General features: G+C 42.6%; 1 protein-coding gene across 13 annotated transcripts in view; it reads right to left on the bottom strand.

Annotated features, from left to right (window-relative positions):
• The window catches only part of ep400 (E1A binding protein p400), a 241688-nt gene that overhangs the window by 137505 nt on the left and 82934 nt on the right, over window positions 1–21249 (bottom strand). For 12 of the 13 annotated variants that reach the window (XM_063074066.1, XM_063074065.1, XM_063074073.1 and 9 more), the window contains 10 exons: window positions 19965–20267; window positions 18454–18639; window positions 17516–17656; window positions 8908–8989; window positions 8735–8784; window positions 7931–7982; window positions 7321–7410; window positions 5054–5170; window positions 4713–4918; window positions 3364–3541 (listed from right to left, as the gene is read on the bottom strand). In XM_063074066.1, coding sequence (XP_062930136.1) covers window positions 3364–3541; window positions 4713–4918; window positions 5054–5170; window positions 7321–7410; window positions 7931–7982; window positions 8735–8784; window positions 8908–8989; window positions 17516–17656; window positions 18454–18639; window positions 19965–20267 — 1405 coding nt within the window. The remainder of the gene's footprint in view (window positions 1–3363; window positions 3542–4712; window positions 4919–5053; window positions 5171–7320; window positions 7411–7930; window positions 7983–8734; window positions 8785–8907; window positions 8990–17515; window positions 17657–18453; window positions 18640–19964; window positions 20268–21249) is intronic. The other variant, XM_063074069.1, reaches the window with a different exon arrangement.

Here is a 21249-nt window from a genome sequence, read left to right as displayed (position 1 = left end):
TCCTAGTGATGAGACCTCGGTTGGTGGCAGGGTATTCATTAGTCTCACAGCCTGAGGGAGGAAACTGGCAGTTCTAGTCCTGATGCTCTGTATCTCCTTCCTGAGGTAGTGGATCAAAGAGATTGTGGGATAGGTGGTAGGGATCCTCCACAATGCTTCAGGCCCTTCATATGCAACACTCCCAGTAAATATCACAAATGGGGTGGAGGGGGGTGGATCCCAGTGATTCTCACACAAATTTTACTATCAAGAATTCTTGTTTAATAAAAATAAATTTACCTGGGTCAACTAGTTCATTATTGTTTTTTGGCCTTTGTTGTCAAGTACAGGCTGGCTTGGCTGCCTAACACTCTCAACAGACACATTTCAAATCAAATGTTCTGAGGAAAGTTCGTCAACCTGAAATGTTTCTATCTTTAAAGTTCGAAGTGCATATATGTCACCATATATGACCCCTGAGATACTGTTTCACAGATACTGCTTGACCACAAAACGACACTCTACTATAACTTTCAAAAGATGTCTATTTAACAAGTTTTGAAGCCAACAAAGTGCATCCTTGTTGTCTTGAAAGCTCTGAGAACCAGCAACATGATAATGACCAGGTAATCTGTTTAAGTACATTGAAAGGCCTAGACAGAGTGGATGTCAAGATGCTTCCTAAAGTGGGGGAACCTTGGTCCAGAGGGCACAGCTTCAGAATAGTGGGACGTCCATTTCAAAGTACATTTATTATCAAAGTATATATATGTCACCATATATAACCCTGAGATTTGTTTTCTTGTGGGCATACACAGTAAATCCAAGGAACATAATAGAATCAATGAAAGACCACACCCAACAGGCCAGACAAACAACCAATGTGCAAAGTACCACAAACCATGCAAACACAGAGAAAAAAAAACAAGAATAAATAATAAGCAATAAATATCAAGAATATGAGATGAAGAGTCCTTGAAAGTGAATCCATAGGTTGTGGGAACATAGAACATAGAATAGTACAGCACAGCACAGGCCCTTCGGCCCACAATGTTGTGCCGACCCTCAAACCCTGCCTCCCATATAAGCAAACAACAGGAATTCTGCAGATGCTGGAAATTCAAGCAACACACATCAAAGTTGCTGGTGATCGCAGCAGGCCAGGCAGCATCTCTAGGAAGAGGTGCAGTCGACGTTTCAGGCCGAGACCCTTCGTCAGGACTGACCAAGGATCTCGGCCTGAAACGTCGACTGCACCTCTTCCTACAGATGCTGCCTGGCCTGCTGCGTTCACCAGCAACTTTGATGTGTGTTGCTCCCATATAAGCCCCTACCTTAGATTCCTCCATATACCTGTCTAGTAGTCTCTTAAACTCCACTAGTGTATCTGCCTCCACCACTGACTCAGGCAGTGCATTCCACGCACTAACCACTCTCTGAGTTAAAAACCTTCCTTTAATATTCCCCTTGAACTTCCATCCCTTACCTTAAAGCCATGTCCTCTTGTATTGAGCAATGGTGCCCTGGGGAAGAGGCGCTGGCTATCTACTCTATCTATTCCTCTTATTATCTTGTATACCTCTATCATGTCTCCTCTCATCCTCCTTCTTTCCAAAGAGTAAAGCCCTAGCTCCCATTTCAATGATGGGGCAAGTGAAATTGAGTGGAGTTCTCCACTTTAATTCAGAGCCTGATGGTTAAGGGGTAATAACTGCTCCTGAAACTGGTGGTGTGAGTCCTGAGGCTCCTGTACCTTCTTCCTGATGGCAGCAGTGAGAAGAAAGCAGGTCCTGGTTGTTGGGTGGGGCATCCCTGATGATGGATGCTGCTTTTCTGAGACAATATTTTGTGTGGATGCACTCAATAATGGGGAGGGCTTTACCATGATGGACTGGGTTGAATTCAGTACTTCTTGTAGAATTTTCTGTTCAAAAGATATTGGTGTTTCCATACCAGGCTGTGATGCAACCAGTCAAAATACTCTCCGCCACACATCTAGAGAAGTTTATCAAAGTTTTAGATGTCATGCTGAATCTTGCAAACTTTAACCAAGTAGAGGCACTACCTTGCTTTCTGCATAACTGGACTTACAATGTCCATCACACTTGCTCCGAAACGATGACACTGAGGAATTTAAAGTTGCTGACCCTCCAACGAGGACTGGCTCACGGACCTCCAGTTTCCTTCTCCTGAAATCCTTCTGCTGACATTGATTGAAAGGTTATTGTTGTGGCACCACTCAGCCAGATTTTCAATCTCCCTCCTATATGCTGATTCGTCACCACATCTGATTTGGCTAACGACAGCAGTGTCATCAGCAAACTTGAATATACCACTGGAACTGTGCTTAGCCTCACAGTCGTCAATATAAAGTGAGTAGAGCACGGGGCCAAGCAGACAGCTTTGTGGTGCTCCTGTGCTGATGGAGATTGTGGAGATGTCATTGTCAATCCGAACAGACTGGAGTCTGCAAGTGGGGAAATTGAGGTGAGTCCTTGAACACGGCCCAGTCCACCGACTTGAAGCAATCCTGTAGCCGGTCCTCTGCCTCCTGTGACCATCTCTTTGTTGTCCTTATCTGTGGACCCTTGCTCTTTAGCCTCTGCCGGTATGCAGGTAGGAGAAGGACAAGTGATCCCATTTCCCAAAATGTGGTTTACGCACGAAGTGGTAGGAATTCCTTATCATAGTGTATATAGCATTGTATTGGGAGTCCTGCTGCTACAGGTTATATGCTGATGGTAACTGGTCAGAGATTTCTTCAAACAAGTTTAATTGAAGTCCTTGACTATGATCTGAAATGTGACAAGGTGGGTTGTTTCCTGTTTGGTGATGACAGCATATCTCGGGTACCTGATTAACGTTGGCCTTTAGTGGTATGTAAACTGTGGTCAGAATCATGGAAGAGAATTCTCGATAAGTAGAATGGTCAACATTGAATTGTTATATGTTCTACGCCAGGAAAACAAGAGTACGACAAAACTGCCACGTCCAGGAACCACCAGGGTTATCATGAAACACAAACCCCACCTTTTGCCTTCTCCAAATCAGGAGTTCAGACCATCCTGTATATCAAGAAGCCCTCATATCTGATCACCAAATCCAGCATGTTTGGAGAGAACTCTGTCTCCATGAAATACAGAATGTAGCAATTTCTCATTTCCTCCAATAGTAAACTAGCTCTTGTTCTCCAGTGACTGTACATTTGCTAACAAAATGCTGGGTAGAAGGAGTTTTGTTCCTCTCCATCTCGGTCTGGTTTGGAGTCCTCCTCTCCTCCCTCTCTTCTGGACAAAGTTTAAACATCATGTCAATCAAGTTACAACCTTGTCACAAAAATATTCAGATCTGGCGTCTACAATTATCCGCATGGAACAACCTTACCTTCGTTTGAGGCGAGATGAGCTAGGAAACCTATGATTTGTACGGTTTTGCCCAATCGCGAATCATCAGCCAAAATCCCATTTAACTTGCGTCGATGCAAAGCAGCCAGCCAATCAACGCCAATCTGTTGGTATTCCCGGAGAGTGCCATGAAGCAAGAAAGGAGGGGAATTCTTCACCTGGTAGGAAAAGGAAATTGTTTGTAGATTGTCCACTGCACCAAAGAGCTAAACATGAGAAAATCTGCAGATGCTAGAAATCCACGGCAACACACACAAAATGCTGGAGAAACTCAGCTGGCCAGGCAGCATCTATGCAGAAGTATTTCAGGCCAATACTCTCCTTCAGGACTGGAAAGGAAGGGAAGAAGATAGACTGTGGGGGGAGGGGAAGAAGAAGTACAAGGTAAGAAGTGATAGGTGAAACCAGGAGAGGAGGAGGGGTGAAGTAAAGAGCTGGGAAGTTGATTGATGGAAGAGATAAAAGGCTGGAGAAGGGGGAATCTGAAAAGAGAGGACAGAAGTCCATGGAAGAAAAGGAAGGGGGAGGAGCACCAGAGGGAGGTGATGGGCAGGTAAGAAGAGAAGGTGTGAGAGGGAAACAACAATGGGGAATGGTGAAGGAGAAGAGAGGGGGGTAATTACCGAAAGTTCGAGAAATCGATGCTCATGCCATCAGGCTGGAGATATAGAATATAGAGTGTTGACTCATCCTGACATGTCAGAATGGGATTGGGAATGAGAAGTAAAATTGAAATGGGTGGTCAGCGGGGCATCCCGCTTTATGTGGCGGATGGAGTGAAGGTGCTCGATAAAGCAGTTGCCCAATCTACATCAGGTCTCACTGATATACAGGAGGCCACACCTCGAGCATCAGATACAGCAGATGACCCCAACAGACTCGCAGGCGAAATGTCACCTCACCTGGAAGGATTGTTTAGGGCTCTGAGTAGTAGTGAGGGAGGTGGTGTAGGGGAAGGTATGACACTTGTTCCACTGCAAGGCAAATACCAGGAGGGAGATCAGTGGGGAGGGAGGAATGCACAAGGGAGTTGCGTAGGGAGCGATCCCTGAAGAAAGTGGAAAGTGGAGTTGGGAAAGATGTGCTTGGTGATGGAATTCCTTTGGAGATGGCAGAAGTTACAGAGAATTATGTGCTGGATGCAGAAGTTACTGGAGTGGTAGGTGAGGACAAGAAGAACCCTAACCCTAGTGGCGAGAGGATGGGGTGAGGGTAGATGTGCATGAAATAGAAGAGATGCAGGTGAGGGCAGCGTTGAGGGTGGAGAGAGGGAAGCCCCTTTCTTTGAAGAAGGAGCTACTTCTGCTGCACAAATTTAAAAAAGCTTACCAAGGATGAATATCGAGCTATGCCCTTTGGCAGGAGAGGCTCAGCAGCAGCAGCAACTTCAGCAATGTCCTTTCTTGGTCTCCTGCCTTCCGCTGGGTTGGTATTCACTCGCTCTGATACTCTGTATTGGTCAACGCTCAGCAAGGAATCAATCGCCACCTCTTGCTCTAGACAGCCAAAATCAGCAGCAAACTCTTCTTCTATTTCTGAAATATAGAAATTCAGCAGTTTCCTCACTGAAACGAGGTGCACCAGACCCGGACAGTTTTTTAAATCAATCTTCATTTGCAGACTAATTATCATCACTTCGAATTTACACTATGCAAAGTGTTACAACATACCTTCATCATCCTCACAGTCATCACCTTCACTGTCGGAAGAATCTGGAATTGGCCATTCAAAGTTTTCAGAATAAGCACCAGCATACTGTCGAACAAGGTCTTCCAGAGGCATTTCAGCTGCAAGCAAGTTAAGAAATAATTTTAACAAAGGAAAAAGTCAATCAGCCCCTCAGGTGTGCTCCATCTTTCAATAAGCTCCTGGCCGTTAACACAATTCCATTTTAGCTCCATTTCCTTCAGTTACTTTATTTTAACAAAAATCTATCACACTCAACTCCATTCATTCCTCAGTTTCAATCACTTACTGAGGAATGGATGACTAGATTTTGATCCCTTGTGTGAAGAAGTTGTTTTAGACTTACCTAAGTGTTTCCTCAATTGATAAAATGATGATTAAGGTGACTTCACCTTAGCCTTCATTTCCTCTCCAGAGGAAACTGTTTCCACAAATCAACTTGAGCCCTTTACGATTCAAAAAATGCAAATCACCACCCAACCTTCTAAGCTCATTATTAAAATAAAATATCGCAGCACAGTACAGGCCCTTCGGTCCACGATGTTGTGCCAACCTTTTAACTTGCTTTAAGATCAGTCTAACCCCTCCCTCCCACATAGCCCTCCATTTTTCTATCATTCAGGTATCTATCAAGTGTCTCTTAAATGTCCCTAATGCACCTGCCTCTACCACCACCTCTGGCAGGGTATTCCATGCATCCACGACTCTCTGTGTAAAAAACTTCTCTAATATCTCCCTCACCAGACTACAAGGCACTGGAGCAGAATGAGGTCCTTTGTCCAATAGTGCCTACTGTGCCATTCCATCATGGCTGATTTATTATCCCTCTCAACCTCAATCTCCTGCCTTCTTCCTATAACCTTTTACTATAACCTGTCCTCTTGATATAATGTGTATCCTTGAATGTTAAGCTTCAAACTATGATCTTCTTTCAGCCATGACTCAGTGATGCCCACAACGTCATTCTTGCCAATCACTGAGTTACAAGATCAACTACCTTATTATGTATACCATGTACATTCAAATATAAGACTTTCAGTCCTACATCTGTCATCTTTTTCAATTTCGCCTCCAAATCATCCCACTAACTGCAATTTTGCCCTTTCGTCTACCTGCCCTCCTTCACAGTCTCTCAGTCTCACTGCATATTTGAATACCAACTGCCCCACCCTCAGCCCGATCACTCTGGTTCCTATCCCACTGACAAATTAGTGTATGCTTTCCTCTAATCACTATAAAATTATCACCTCTTGTATGGGTCTCAGAAAAATTCTCTGGCTGTACACTCGATCTATGCCTCGTGTTGGAACTGTGAACAAAGTTACTGTAGAGACACTGAAGCTAGTGAATATAGAAGTGTTTTATTCAGCAAAAACAAGCAACATGCATATATTGAAACATTCTTGAAAAAAGAGGCCTCCCCAACCCAATATTACATGGCATTTTTATACGCTAAAGATCAAAGGTAATGGCAGGACAATTCTGTAATTACAATGTACCTACAATGCTTCCTTTGAATTACAGAGTTTTCAGATACCTCGCTCCTCACATTCAAACTCCAAAAACTCAAAATAAATGTTAATCCCCGCTGACTCTAGGTCACATTCATGAGTATGCAGGCATCTGAGGTCTAAATGGAGTGTTTTTGTTTGCCATTGACCCCAACCTGTGGCTCCAGGAAACTCATTGTTCAGGGCTGTGTTTTAAATTCAATCTGCAATCCATATTCAAATCAGAATGGCTGCTGTTGAAATTAATATATATGCTATATACCCTAACTCCAGAATACACCCTAACTCCTCTGAACATCTTATAGAGTATATCTCTATCAAGTCACCTCACGTGCTCCTTTGTACCACATAGAATAGCCCTGGCTCACTCAGCCTATCCTCCAAACCAGGCCACATCTTGGTAAATCTCTGCACCCTCTCCAAAGCTTCCAAATACTTTCTATAATGAGGCGACAGAACTGAACACAATATTCCAAGTGTGGTCTAACCAGGGCTTAACTTACATTACAATCAACATTATCTTGCACTCTTGAACTGAACCAAGAGGTCGCTTAACATCAGATGCCCTGAGGATACGACTCTGCTACTTGCCTTTGTGGCAAATCTCTATTGCATCCATAGTCATAGTCATACTTTATTGATCCCGGGGGAAATTGGTTGGAGGTTGGAAATTGGATCCTCATCCACAACTAGTAACTCTTCGATTCCTGTAATTTTAACAACAAAAGTGCTATGATTACCTTGCTTGGCCAAGTCTGCTAGTTCAGCTTGATGGTCAACAGTGCCTTCAATGGCTTCCTGTTCTTCAATGGTTTCCTCACAGTCTTCTACTGAAAGTAAATGTAGTAACAGTTTTACTTCCATCTGTAAACAGGTATTATACAAATAAGGGCCAGCAACAGCCAATTCCTCCAAGACTACAACCTTGTTGGGCTTTGGAGATTTGTGTGCCTCAATGACCCGGAGAGCTATGCAGGCTGGAGCGAGGGCTTTCTGCTTCGGCTCTTGGTAGGGTCACCCGTGTCAGACAGGTCAAAGGGTAGAGGACGGACTAAGAGTGGTCCACAGATTGGCCAGATTCAGGAGTTCAGCTCAGGGCTGAAACCCTGATTGGTAAAATAAAACTGTTACGGAAACAGCAATGAAGAATCCTTCTACATCTGAGTGTGATGGCATTCCCGAGTCTCCACCCAGAACAAATGACTGACAGCAGTGAAAACCGAGAAGAAGCTACTGACATGATAAAGGAAGCCCTGAACACCGCCAGAGATGGAGGACTTTCATTGCTGCCCTAAACACCAGTGGCGTAACGGACAGTAAGTTAGTAGTAATAGCCAATGGTCAACCAACCTGAATCCCCAGCATCACTGGATTTTTTTCTGCTCTCGTTACCCAATGGATCCTGTAAAATAAAAATGTACTGTCACCTGAGACACCCATTATTCTTGAATTTTAAATAATTACAAGGATTGCAACACAATTTTTCACTTATCTGCTTATGATCTGAATTACCTTTCCACAATAACAGTCTCCTATCAGATCAGGTTAAAAAGCAGAAACCGTGGTAAGTCTTCATATTCTTCATTACACTTTATATATACTGAAAATGATTCCAAAAATCCTGATCTAACATCATAGATAAAGCCCTCCCAGCCAATGAGCACATCCACATGAAATACTGTCATAGGAAAGCAGCACCATCATCAGAGAACCCCACCACCCAGGCCATGCTCTCTTCTTGCTGCTGCCATCAAGCAGAAGGTACAAAAGCCTCAAGACTTACACCACTAGGTTCACTACTACCCCTCAACTATCAGGCTCCTGAACAAAAGGAGATAACTAAACTCACCTGCCCTTCCACTGAAATGTTCCTACAACTAATGATCTCACTTTAAGGACTCATTAACTGAATATCTCATGTTCTCGTTATTTATTGCTATTTATTTATATTTGCAGTTTCAGTTTGTTGTCTTCTGCACTCTGGTTGATCTTTCATTGATCCTGTTACAATTACTATTCTATAGATTTGCTGAGTACGCCCGCAGGAAAATGAATTTCAGGGTTGTATATGGTGACGTACATGTACTCTGATAATAAACATTACTTTGAATTTTGAAATAGTTCATTATGGCAATGGTCCAACTAAGAACTTACTGTGTCACTCTGCTTTTCTGACAGAGGCCATGAAGAGACAGAAATTTGATCTGGAAAAGAAGAAATGAACGTTATATTTAATAGATTTTAAACAACTGCACATTTAATATTTTGTACTTCGCCTTGACTTGCCAAAAGGAAACACAACAACTTTAAATAAATACTTTCTTAACCTTTGCTTGATGTCCCCTTTCGTAAAAGTAATGCTTTCTTCCTTTGTTCCTCCATGTAAAGCTGCAATTTGACTTCCACAACCTGTTAAAGAGAAAAAAAGTCTTATTTACCATTCCATACGCAAGACATTCTCTGCATTAGGCAACTGTGCCACAAAAAATTACTGAAAGGTGGATCAGATTTGATGGGCCAAATAGCCTAATTCTGTTCCTATGTCTTAGGCCATAAGACATAGGAGCATAATGTGGCTACTTGACCCATTGAGTCTGCTCCGCCATTCCATCATGGTTGACTTACTATCCCTGTCACCCCCATTATCTTGCCTTTTCCCTATAACCTTAGACACCCTGACTAATCAAGAACCTATCAACCTCAATTTTAAATATACCCAATGACTTGGCTTGCACAACCATCTGTGGCCATAAATTCCAAAATTCACCGGTCTGGTGAAAGAAATTCCTCCTCATCTCTGTTCTAAGTGGATGCCCCTCTATTCCAGGGGTTCCCAGCCTTTTTTTATGCCATGGACTCCTGCCATTAACCATGGTGTCCATGGATCCCAAGATGGGAACCCCTACTCTATTCTGAAGCTGTGCCCTCTGATCTAAGACTCCTCCAACTACAGAAAACATCCACTCAACATCCACTCTATCTCAAGTCTTTCAATATTCTAAAGGTTTCTTATGGTCTAAAATATATTTTCTCACTGTCAGGGATTACTTCCAAAACGCTGCATATCCAAGAGGTTTTCTACCTTATATTAACCTGCATTTGTTGTAGAAAATAACACGCCAAGGCATGTTTCACAAAGAACTATTCACACGCAAAGAGAAGCCTGAGTTATTACGGAGATAATAGAGTCAAGAGATGAGGTCTCACAAAGTTGGGAGATTTAGGGGGAATTTCAGAACCAGTCCAGGGAAGATATGTTTCCCATTCACACTGGGCTTTCCCGAGCTATCCATGAAACACAAACTTCAAGTAAGCAAAGATGGCTAATGACTTGATGGGACTTTCACACTTCCCCTTCAATATCTTACTGGGGTTGAGAAGACAAAGGAAAACAAATCTATTTATTTTCACAATCGGCTCATCACAGTGGGTTCAACTCAGTAATATTTTCAGCTCCAGGCTTAATGGGATTTAATATGCTGAACAGCAAATTCATTATTAGCTTCTTCATCCTTCCTGAAAAACTGCCTGGTTATAACCAAATTAACAGTAGATCATTAAATCAAATACACAAGAGGTACTGCAGATGCTGGAAATCTAGAACAATACACACAATGTGCTGGAGGAGCTCAGCAGGTCAGGCAGTATCTATGGATGGGAATAAACATTCTACGTTTCAGGACCAGACCCTTCATCAAGACCTGAAATGTTGACTGTTTATTCCCATCCATAGATGCTGCCTGACATGCTGAGCTCCTCCAGCACATTGTGTGTGTTGCTCTGGGTTTAGAACATGGGACCATAAGACATAAGAGCAGAATTAGGCCACTTGGCCCATTGAGTTTACTCCTCTATTTCATCATGGATGATCCATTTCCCTCTCAACCCCAATATCCTGTCTACTTTATCCATATCCTTTCACACTCTGTCTAATCAAGAACCTATCAACTTCCACCTTAAATGCATCTAGAGATCTGGCCTCCAAATTCCACAGATTCACCGCCCTGTGACTCAAGAAATTCTTTCTTATCTCTGTTTTAAATGGACATCTCTATATTTTGAGGCTGTACCCTCTGGTCCTAGAATCCCCCAACAAAGGAGACTCCTCTCCACATCGACTCTACCTTGGTTTTTCAACATTCTATCGGTTTCAATTAGATCCCCACTCTTTCTTCTAAATTCCAGCAAGTATAGGCCCAGAGCCATCAAGTGCTGCTCATACGTTACCCCCTTCAATCCCAAAATCATTCTCATGAACCTCCTCTAGATCCTCTCCAATGCCAGTACATCCTTTCGTAAATAAAGGGCCCAAAACTACTCATAATACTCCAAGTGAAGCCTTGCCAGTGCCTCATATAGCCTCAGCATTACATTCTTGCTTTTATATTCTAGTCCTCTTGAAATGATGGCTCACACTGCATTTGCTTTCCTCACCACTGACTCAACCTGCAAATTAACCTTTAGGGAATCGTGCACATGGACTCCCAAATCCTCTGCAGTTTAGATTTTTGAATTTTCTCCCCATTAGAAAATGGTATATGCTTTTATTCCTTCTATCAAAGTGCATAACCATACATTTCTCAACACTATATTCTATCAGCCACCTGGTTGCCTATTTTCCTAATTTATCTAAGTCCTTCTGCAGCCTCTCTGCTACACCACCTTCATATCATCTACAAACTTGGCTAGAGAGCCATCAAATTTGTCATCCAAATCATTGACATACAACATAAAAAGCAGTGGTTCCAACACAGACCCCTGTCACTGGCAGCCAATCTGAGGAGCATCCCTTTATTCCAATTCTTTACCTCCTGCCAATCAGCCAATGCTCTAAGCATGCTGGCATCTTTCCTATAACACTCTGGGCTCCTATCATGTTTAGCAGCCTCATCTGCAGCACCTCAAAGGCCTTCTGAAAATCAAAGAACACAACAGCCACTGATTCTCCTTTGTCTATCCTGCTTGTTATTTCTTCAAAGAATTCCAACAGATTAGTCAGGCAAAATTTTCCCTAAATGAAACCTTGCTGACTTTAGCCTATTCTGTCATGTGCCTCCAGTGCTCTGAAAGCTCATCCTTAACAATCAATCCCAACATTCTCCCAACCACTGAGGTCAGGCTCACTGGCCTATAATTTCCTTCGTTTTGTCACCCTCCCTTCTTGAACAGTCGAGTAACATTTGCAGTTTTCCAGTCCTCAGGAACCAGGTCATAATCTATTGATTCTTGAAAGATCATTACTATTGCTTCCACAATCTTTTCAGCTACCTCTTTTAGAACCCTGGGTGTAGTCCATCAGGTCCAGGTGACTGACCTACCTTCAGGTCTTTCAGTTTCCCAAGGACCACTAGTAATAACAACCACACTCACTTCTACCCCTTGACACTCCTGAACTTCTAGCATATTACTAGTGTTTTCCACAGTGAAAACTGAGGCAAAATACATACTCAGTTTGTCCGCCATTTCTTGTCCACTATTACTACCTCTCCAGCATTATTTTCCAGCAATCCACTATCTACTCTCGACTCTCTTTTACTCTTTATATATCTGAAAAATTTTTGGTATCAGTTGTGATATTATTGGCTAGCTTACCTTCATATTTCGATATTTCCCCCTCCACTTGTTTTTTTTATAGTTGCCTTCTGTTGATTTTTTGAGTATTTCCCAATCCTCTAACTCCTCACTATTTTTTTACTCTATTATATGTCCTTCATTGCTTTTATATTGGCTTCGACTTCCCTTGTTAGCCATGGTTGCATCATCCTGCCTTTAAGATACTTCCTCTTCTTAGGATGTATCTATCCTGTACCTTCCTAATTGCATCCAAAAACTCTGGCCGTTGCTGCTCTGCAGTCATCCCTGCCAGTGACCCTTTCGAATCAACTTTGGGCAGTTCTACTCATGCTCCTATAGTTCCCTTTACTCTACTGTATAACTATTACATATGACTTTAGCTTCTCCCTCTCAAATTGCAGGGTGAATTCTATCATATTATGATCAATGATTCCTCAGGGTTTCATTACCTTAAGCTCCCTATTCATACCCAGCTGATTACACAACACCCAATCCAGAATTGCTAATCCCCTAGTGGGCTCAACCATAAACTGCTCCAAAAAGCCATCTCAGAGGCATTCCACAAATTCTCTCTTGGGATCCAGCAGCAACTTGATTTTCCCCAATCTATCTGCATATCGAAATTCCCCACGACTAACATAACATTGCCTTTATGACATTTTTCTATCTCCCACTGAAATTTGTAGACCGCATCCTGGCTACTACACAGAGGCCTGTAAATAGTTCTCATCAGGGTCTTCTTACCCTTGCTGCTTCTTAGCTCTACCCACAAGGATTCTACATCTTCCAATCCTATGCCACCTCTTTCTAAAGATCTGATTTAATTTTTTACCAGTAGTGCCACTCTTCCTCCTCTGCCTACCTGCCTGTCCTTTCGATAGGTGGTGTATCCTTGGATATTAAGCTTCTAACTACAATTGTCTTTCAGCCATAACTCTGTGATACCCACAACCTCATACATGCCAATCTTTAACTGTACCACAACTTAATCTACCTTATTCACTATACTGCAAATATAACAGCTTCAGTCTTGTATTTGTCACTCTTTTACACTGCAAGCCATCCCACTGACTGCAATTTTGCTCTTATCATCTGCCTGACCTTCCTGAGAGTCTCACTATACACTACCTCTGTTTGTAAACCAACATTCCTCTCCTCAGCCCTATCACTCCAGTTCTCATCCTCCTGCCAAATTAGTTTAAACCTTTTCCAATAGCTCCAGCAAACATGCCCCCAAAAATACTGACCCCCTCGGGTTCAGGTGTAGCCGTCCCTTTTGTACAGGTCTCAGAAGAGATCCCAATGATCCACAAATCTGAAACCCTGCCCCTTGCACCAGTTCCTTGGCTACACATTCATCTGCCAAATAATCCTACTCTTGGTCTCAATGGTGCGTGGCACAGAGTGCGACTCAGAGATTGTTACCCCGAAGGTCCTGCTTTTCAGCTTTCTATCTAGCTTTCTAAATTCTCTTTTCGACCCCCTCTCTTTTCCTTCCCATGTCATTGGTACTAATATGTACCATGAAATAATATTTCCAGCACCTGCAGAATTTCCTGTTTACCAATTAGCTAAAGCTTTAAGGAACATATTGAAGAAGAAAAGGCAGAAAGGCTTTGGGAAGTGCAGAACTTCAGATCAAGACATAGTGAGTGATGTTAACAGACAATGCATAGTGAGTACCACAATGTATATGATCAAGCGTCAATAACAGAAGCAAACAGTACCATAATGGCTAAACTTCACTTTGATTCAAAACTTCTCACAATGCAAGTATCTCACACATACTGTCAGTCACTAACATTAACACTTCAGGTGAAATAATGTATCTGTACATTACATCCACACTTACTAGAATAGTGGTCCCCAACCACTGGGCCGTGGACCGGTACCGGGCCACAAAGCATGTGCTACCTGGCCGTGAGGAAATGATATGATCTGGCAATATGAAACGCTATGAGTCAGCTGCACCTTTCCTCATTCCCTGTCACGCCCACTGTTGAACTTGAACGCACACGAGGTCATTACCCACGCGAGGTCATCAGTTGGTCATTAACCCACAACTACTCGATGAGTAAAAAACAAATGTCGCTTGAGAGTTTCTTTGGAAGAGGTGGTAGGGGACATTAAAGGCCTAACGATGATGATAACGCACAGACAGCTGAGGCAGAGACTGCAAAAAGAAAGAAAGCTTCCTTCACCAGAAAATACGACCAGTCATACATAAAATATGGTTTTATTGCGACCGATGACTCGCACGCTCCAAACCCCCTGTGTGTGATATGTGGAGACAAGCTGTCTAATAAGGCAATGAAACCCTCACAACTGCTTTGGCACCTTGAGTCCAAGCACCCTGCACTTAAAGACAAACCCGTTGAGTTTTTTGAGTGGAAAAAATGTGAGCAAGCAGGACAGAAGCAATTGCTGAGAGCCACCACCTCCACCAATGCTGCTGCTCTGAGAGCGTCGTACTTAGTGGCTAGTCGTATTGCTAAGGCAAAGGAGCCTTTCACTGTTGGTGAAGAATTGATTCTGCCTGCTGACAAGGACAGGTACCGTGAACTGTTGGGAGAAACTGCAGCTAACAAGACGGCACAGGTTTCTCTTTCAGCTACCACAGTTTCAAGGAGAATCGATGACATCGAAGCACAGCTGTTGGAACGGCTTAACCAGTCACCATGGTATGCTATCCAGGTCGACGAGTCTACCGATGTCGACAACAAGGCAATACTGCTGGTTTATGTGCGATATATATTTCAAGACGACGTGCACGAGGATGTTGTGTGCACTGCCACTGCCAACTAACACAGCTGGGGCAGAGCTATTCAAGTCTTTGAATGACTACATGTCAGGCAAACTGGACTGGTCATTCTGTGTTGGAATATGCACAGATGGGGCTGCAGCTTTGACTGTATGGTTAACTGGTTTCACCACGCGAGTCAAAGAGGTTGCTCCTGAATGCCAGTCTACACAGTGTGTCACACACAGGGAAATGCTGGCTAGCCGAAAAATGTCACCTGATCTTAACAGCATATTGAGTGACATTGTTGAAGTTATCAATCACATCAAAGCAAAAGCCCTTAACTCACGTCTGTTTGAGCAGCTTTACGAGGAAATGGATGCAGAGCACAAAACGCCTTCTCTTACACACTGAAGTCAGGTGGCTATCAAGGGGGAGAGCCCTGGCCAGGGTTTTTGAGTTAAGAGAGCAGCTACAGAGATTTCTTTCAGGAAAAAAGTCACCACTGGCAGCACACTTCAGTGACGAGGAGTGGATAGCAAAACTCGCTTATCTGTGTGACATCTTCAACCTGCTCAATGAACTCAATTTGTCACTTCAGGGGAGAATGACAAATGTCTTCAAGTTGGCAGATAAAGTGTCTGCTTTCAAAGCCAAACTGGAACTGTGGGGACGGTGAGCGGACAGAGGCATATTTGGCATGTTCACAACATTAGCTGGGATTTTGGGAGACTGAGGCTGCACCGTCTTTCTCACAGCTGGTGCACGATCACCTATCTTCGCTGTCAACAGAATTCAAGTGTTACTTCCCAACCACAAATGACCCAAGACATACAAAGGAATGGGTCCGTGAACCATTTGTGAATGTCCCCAGTGAATCATCCATGTCAGCGCAGGAAAAAGATCAACTCCTCGAGCCTGCAAATGACGATGGGCTGAAAAGTATGTTTGACATAACATCTCTGCCGGCATTCTGGATCAAAGTCAAGGGTGAATATCCTGAGACAGTCACGAAAGCACTGAAAACGTTGCTTCCATTTCCAACATCATATCTCTGCGAAGTGGGGTTTTCTGCAATGAATGCAAGGAAAACTAAATTGCGGAATAGACTGGACATAAGGAACCCCCTTCGAGTATCACTGTCTCCCATCACCCCTCGATGGGACCGTCTTGTTGCAGGAAAACAAGCCCAGGGCTCGCACTGATTCAGCGATATTGCTGTGTTGCAATGATCTTATATGTTCATAGGGGGAAAATATGTGCTGTGTGTTTAATATCCAAACATTACTTAAAATGTTATGATGCTATTGACTTATAAGTGACTTATAATTGACTTACCACTATATTCATGCGAGGAAAATATGCGCTGTGTGTTTAATATTAAATTTGTTAGATAAACCCTCTTAGAAACGAAATTGAGTGTATTAGCCACTTATAAGTGACTTATAGTTGACTTATCACCTATATTCCGGTCGTGGTTAACACATCCCCCGCCACCCCGGTCCGCAACAATATTGTCAATATTAAACTGGTCCGGGGTGCTAAAAAAGGTTGGGGACCCCTGTACTAGAACATCTGCTCCACAATCTCCAACAGCACAGGTGCACCATAGGGATGTGTGCTCAGCCCTCTGCTCTACTCGCTTTACACCTATGACTGTGTGGCTAAGCATAGCTCCAACAGCATATTTTAGTTTGCTGATGACACCACTGCTGTGGGCCATATCAACGGCGGTAATGAATCGGCATAAAGGAACAACATCTTACTCAATTTCAGCAAGAGCAAAGAACTAATTGTAGGCTTCAGGAGAGGGAAACTAGAGGGCTATGAGCCAGTCCTCATCGGAGGATCAGAGGTGGAGTGGGACAGTAACTTTAAATTGCTGGGTGTCGTTATCTCAGAGGACCTGTCCTGGACCCATCATGTAAATGTAATTGCAAAGAAAGCACGACAGCACCTTTACTTCCTTAGGAATCTGCAGAGATTGGGCATGACATCAAAAACCCTGACAAGCTTCTATAGATGTGTAGTGAAAAGTGCACTGACTGGCTGCATTACAGCCTGGTATGGAAACACCAATGACTTTAAACAGAAAATCCTAAAAACAGTAGTGGATTTAGATCATGGGTAAAGCCCTCTCAACCACTGAGCACATCCACATGAACTGCTGTTCTAGGAAAGCAGCATCCATCATCAGAGATCCCCACCACCCAGGCCCTACTCTTTTCTCGCTGCTGCCATCGGGTAGAAGGTATGCACCACGACTCGCACCACCAGGTTCAAGAACCTCAGGCTTGAATACAAGAAGATAACTACACTCATCTCTTGAGATGTTCCCACAACCAATGGGCTTACTTTAAGGGCTCTTTATCTTGTTATTTCATGCTCTCAATTGTTTATTGCTATTTATTTATATTTGTACTTGCGCAATTTGTTGTCTTCTGCACTCTGACCTTTCAGTGATCCTATGTCTAATTACTATTCTTTTGATTTGCTGAGTCTGCCCACAGGAAAAAGAATCTGTATGTGGTGGCATGTATGTACTTTGATAATAAATTTTACTTTGAATGTATCCAATTTGGAATGGTTTTTTAAAATTGTAAAATCTTCAGATATTTTACCTTCTCGATATTACGCCAAAAGTGCAATACTTCTCTTGCAACCAAAGCCGCTTTTCTTCTTAATTTGGCGTGTTCTTCTCTCTTGGCTCGCTCTTCATTCAGCTTCTGTTCTTCGTGATGACGTACAACAGTTCGTGCAAGCTGGTTACAAAAAACAATGACTGAATAGTTTCCAATCTCTGTATTTCCACACAACATAAAAAGGAACAATGATTAAGTTTAATATTTTTATTACCAATGACACTTCCAAACATTATTTTCCTCCCATTCTCATGTTCTCAATATGTATTGCTTATTTATTTGTTGTTATTATTTCTTCTTTCGTACTTGTAGTTTGTTGTCTTCTGCACTCTGGTTGAATGCCCTAGTTGGGTGGTCTTTCATTGATTCTGTTATGGTTATTATTCTATAGATTTATTGAGAATGCCCACAGGAAAATGAATCTCCTGGTTGCATATGGTGACATACATGTACTTTGATAATAAATTTACTTGGAACTTTAATTTCAACCCATATTTACTTTGACTGAATTGCTGTGCTTCCCAATATGACATCAGCAAATGCACCTCAAAGGATGTTGGATGTGTTATTTATTTAGAGATAAATATGGAACAGGCCCTTTTGGCCCAATGAACCACACCGTCCAGCAACCCATTAATTTAACTAATCATGGGACAGTTTACAATGATCAATTAACCTACCAACCAGCACGTCTTTGGACTGTGGGAGGGAACCAGAGCAGCCGGAAGAAACACACACGATCATGAGGGAGAACGACGAACTGCTTACAGAGGACGTTGGAATTGAACTCTTAATTCCGAAGCCCCAAGCTGTAATAGGGTCGTGTGAACCGCTACACTACTGTGGTACCTGAGGGAGGCATACGAGGATGTATAAACACACATTCTTTGGTTCTTTGAGGCTGGACACACAATTACCTTTTTGGCAATGCCCATCTTCCACCTCCTTTCTTGAGCAAAATCAGCCGCCATCCACTGCATTTCTTCCAGCAAGTAGTCCCAGTGAGATTTTGGCCGGGGTGCTTCCTGGAGTCGTGGTAGCCTTCTCATTGACCACAACCCTTCTTTTCTCAGCTCCGAAATCCTTTGGTGTATCTGGTTTTCCTAAAAGTGAAACGAGTGAAGGAGTATTTAGTAGGATACGGACAGATGAGAGGTTGGGCAAAGTGCTGGCTCACTTTGGAAACTCAAGTATTTACATCACAGAGTATTGTGTACAGTTTGAGTTACCACACTACCTGAAGAGTGTTGGAGCAATAGGGAGTATGCAAAAAAGAATCACAGGGATGTTGTCTGCTGATTGTGGACAGCTATAGTTATAAGGAGAAATTAGATAAAATACTTTTCTTCTCATTGGAAAGGCTGAGGGTGACCTGATAGGACAGGGTTTCCCAACCTGGGTTCCACTGACGCCTCTGATAAAAGTAGGGGTCCAAGGCATAAAAAAACTGCTGGGAACCTCTGTTACGGAGATTTATAAAATTATGAGGGGCATTGATAGGATAGATAGTCAGAATCTTTCTCCCCAGTTTAAAAGTACAGGGCAAAGGTTTAATGTGAAAAAGAAGGAATACAAGGCAGATCTAACGCGGACAAATACCATTCCAGCAACATCCACATTTAAACATACCCGCATTTCAAACAAAGTAAAATGTGCAAATTCCCTTCTTGCTTTTCCAAAGCATAAAACCTACCCCTCACACCTCCTTTGAAATTACTCCCTCCCATCTTAAATGCATGCCCTCTGGTATTAGACATTTCAACCCAGGGAAAAACTACCCATCACTCTGTGTGGGGAAAAAGAAACTTATACCTTACATCTCCTTTGAAATTATCCCCTCTCACCTTAAAGGCATGCCCTCTGGTATTAGATATTTAACCCTGGGAAAAAGATACTAGATGTCTGCTCTATCTATGCCTCTCATAATCTTATAAACCTTTATCAGATCTTCCCTCAGGCTCTGCCACTCCAGAGAGAAAACAACCCATGTTTATCCAGCCTCTCATAATAGTACATGCCCTCTGAACCAGGCAGCATCCTGGTAAACCTCTTCTGCACCCTCTCCACAGCCTCGACATCCTTCCTCTAATGGGGCAATCAGAACCGTATGTAATACTCCAGATGCGGCCCAACTAGTTTTATAAAGCTGCAACATAACTTCCTGACTTTTGAAATCAATGCCTTGACTAATAAAGGCAAGTATGCCATATGCTTTCTTAACCACGTTCTTGTTTAAGTTTTTTCAATACCAAGGAACGCAAGGGATAAAGGGTCAGTGAGGTAAATGATCAGACATGACCTTACTAAACATGGAGCAGACACAAGCCTTTGAATAGCCTAACCTCCTTCCATTTCTTGCATTCTTTTTGTTGACAAACACTGTAATTGAGACACAGTTAAAGGCCTTAACTATAAACACCATACCCACCTGTTTCACTTGTTCAACAACTTTATCTTGTGCATTCGTAGTGTTTTCCTGTGAAGCTAGTGCCGAATTCTGTAGTACCACTTGGGCTTTCGGAGGAGCTACGGCAGATAAGGTAACCAACCCCTGTGGCTTGGACTGCAAAACCGGCGACGCTGGCCTATTAGTCAACGGCTGATGTGTAGGAGCAGAGGAAACTGTCCCTGAAAGGGTCACTTGTGGCGCAGATGAGGTAGGCTGTGAGTTGGCTATGAGTCGTTGGCACGCTTGGCCGGTCTCACTTGTTGATCGCATCAATGTCACAGTCTAGACGAAATCAAAGAATACACAACAACAAAGAGAAATTCAAGTATTCTACACAAGCTGCAACGTCACTGGTAAATTGGACTATTTACACTGCCAAAACACTTGCACAAACATATTTGAAGAATGCAGGGCAATGCAACACGGAATGGATACCAAATCAAGGAACAAAAAGGAAAATCCAAAATGAATTTCATTGAAGTTTTACAGGAGAGGGACATATATGGAAGTATTTCATAACCAGGGAAAGAAAAATCACTACTTTCCCCAAGCAGTAAGGTTGATCAACTCCTCCACCCATTAACTCCACCACTAATTTGTTTCCCATCGGTCACCTTATGTACAGTCTAGCGTCACATCACAGACATACAATCGTAAGTTATTTATTGAGGTACAATACATGCTGCCAGCAACCCGTCAATTTAAACCTAGTCTCATCACAGGACAAATTACAATGACCAATTAACCTACCAACCAGTAGGTCTTTGGACGGTGGGAAATCCACGAGCTCATGGGGAGAACATACAAACTCCTTACAGGCAGCAGCGGGAATTGAACCTGTACTGTACTGTAAAGCATTGTGTTAACCGCTATGCTATAATGCCATCCAATCTATGAATATAAGCTTTCTAATGTATTTATATATTTTTTTTATTATTGCTATTGTATTGTAATGCCTGCACTGTTTTGTGCACTTTATGCAGTCCTGGGTAGGTAGTAGTCTAGTGTAGTTTTGTGTTGTTTTACGTAGTTCAGTGTAGTTTTTGTATTGTTCATGTAGCACCATGGTCCTGAAAAACGTTATCTTGTTTTTACTGTGTACTGTACCAGCAGTTATGGTTGAAATGACAATAAAAAGTGACTTGACTTGACTTCACTTGTTCTTTATTTTTTTTTGTGCTACATTGGATCCGAAACACAACTGTTTTGTTCTCCTTAAATTTGTGTGTAGGAAATGAGATTAAACAATCTTGAATTCCCAAAG

This window comes from Mobula hypostoma, chromosome 21 (genome assembly GCF_963921235.1).
Source record: "Mobula hypostoma chromosome 21, sMobHyp1.1, whole genome shotgun sequence".
Taxonomy (NCBI): domain Eukaryota; kingdom Metazoa; phylum Chordata; class Chondrichthyes; order Myliobatiformes; family Myliobatidae; genus Mobula; species Mobula hypostoma.
This window is presented reverse-complemented; position numbering and strand designations above follow the sequence as displayed.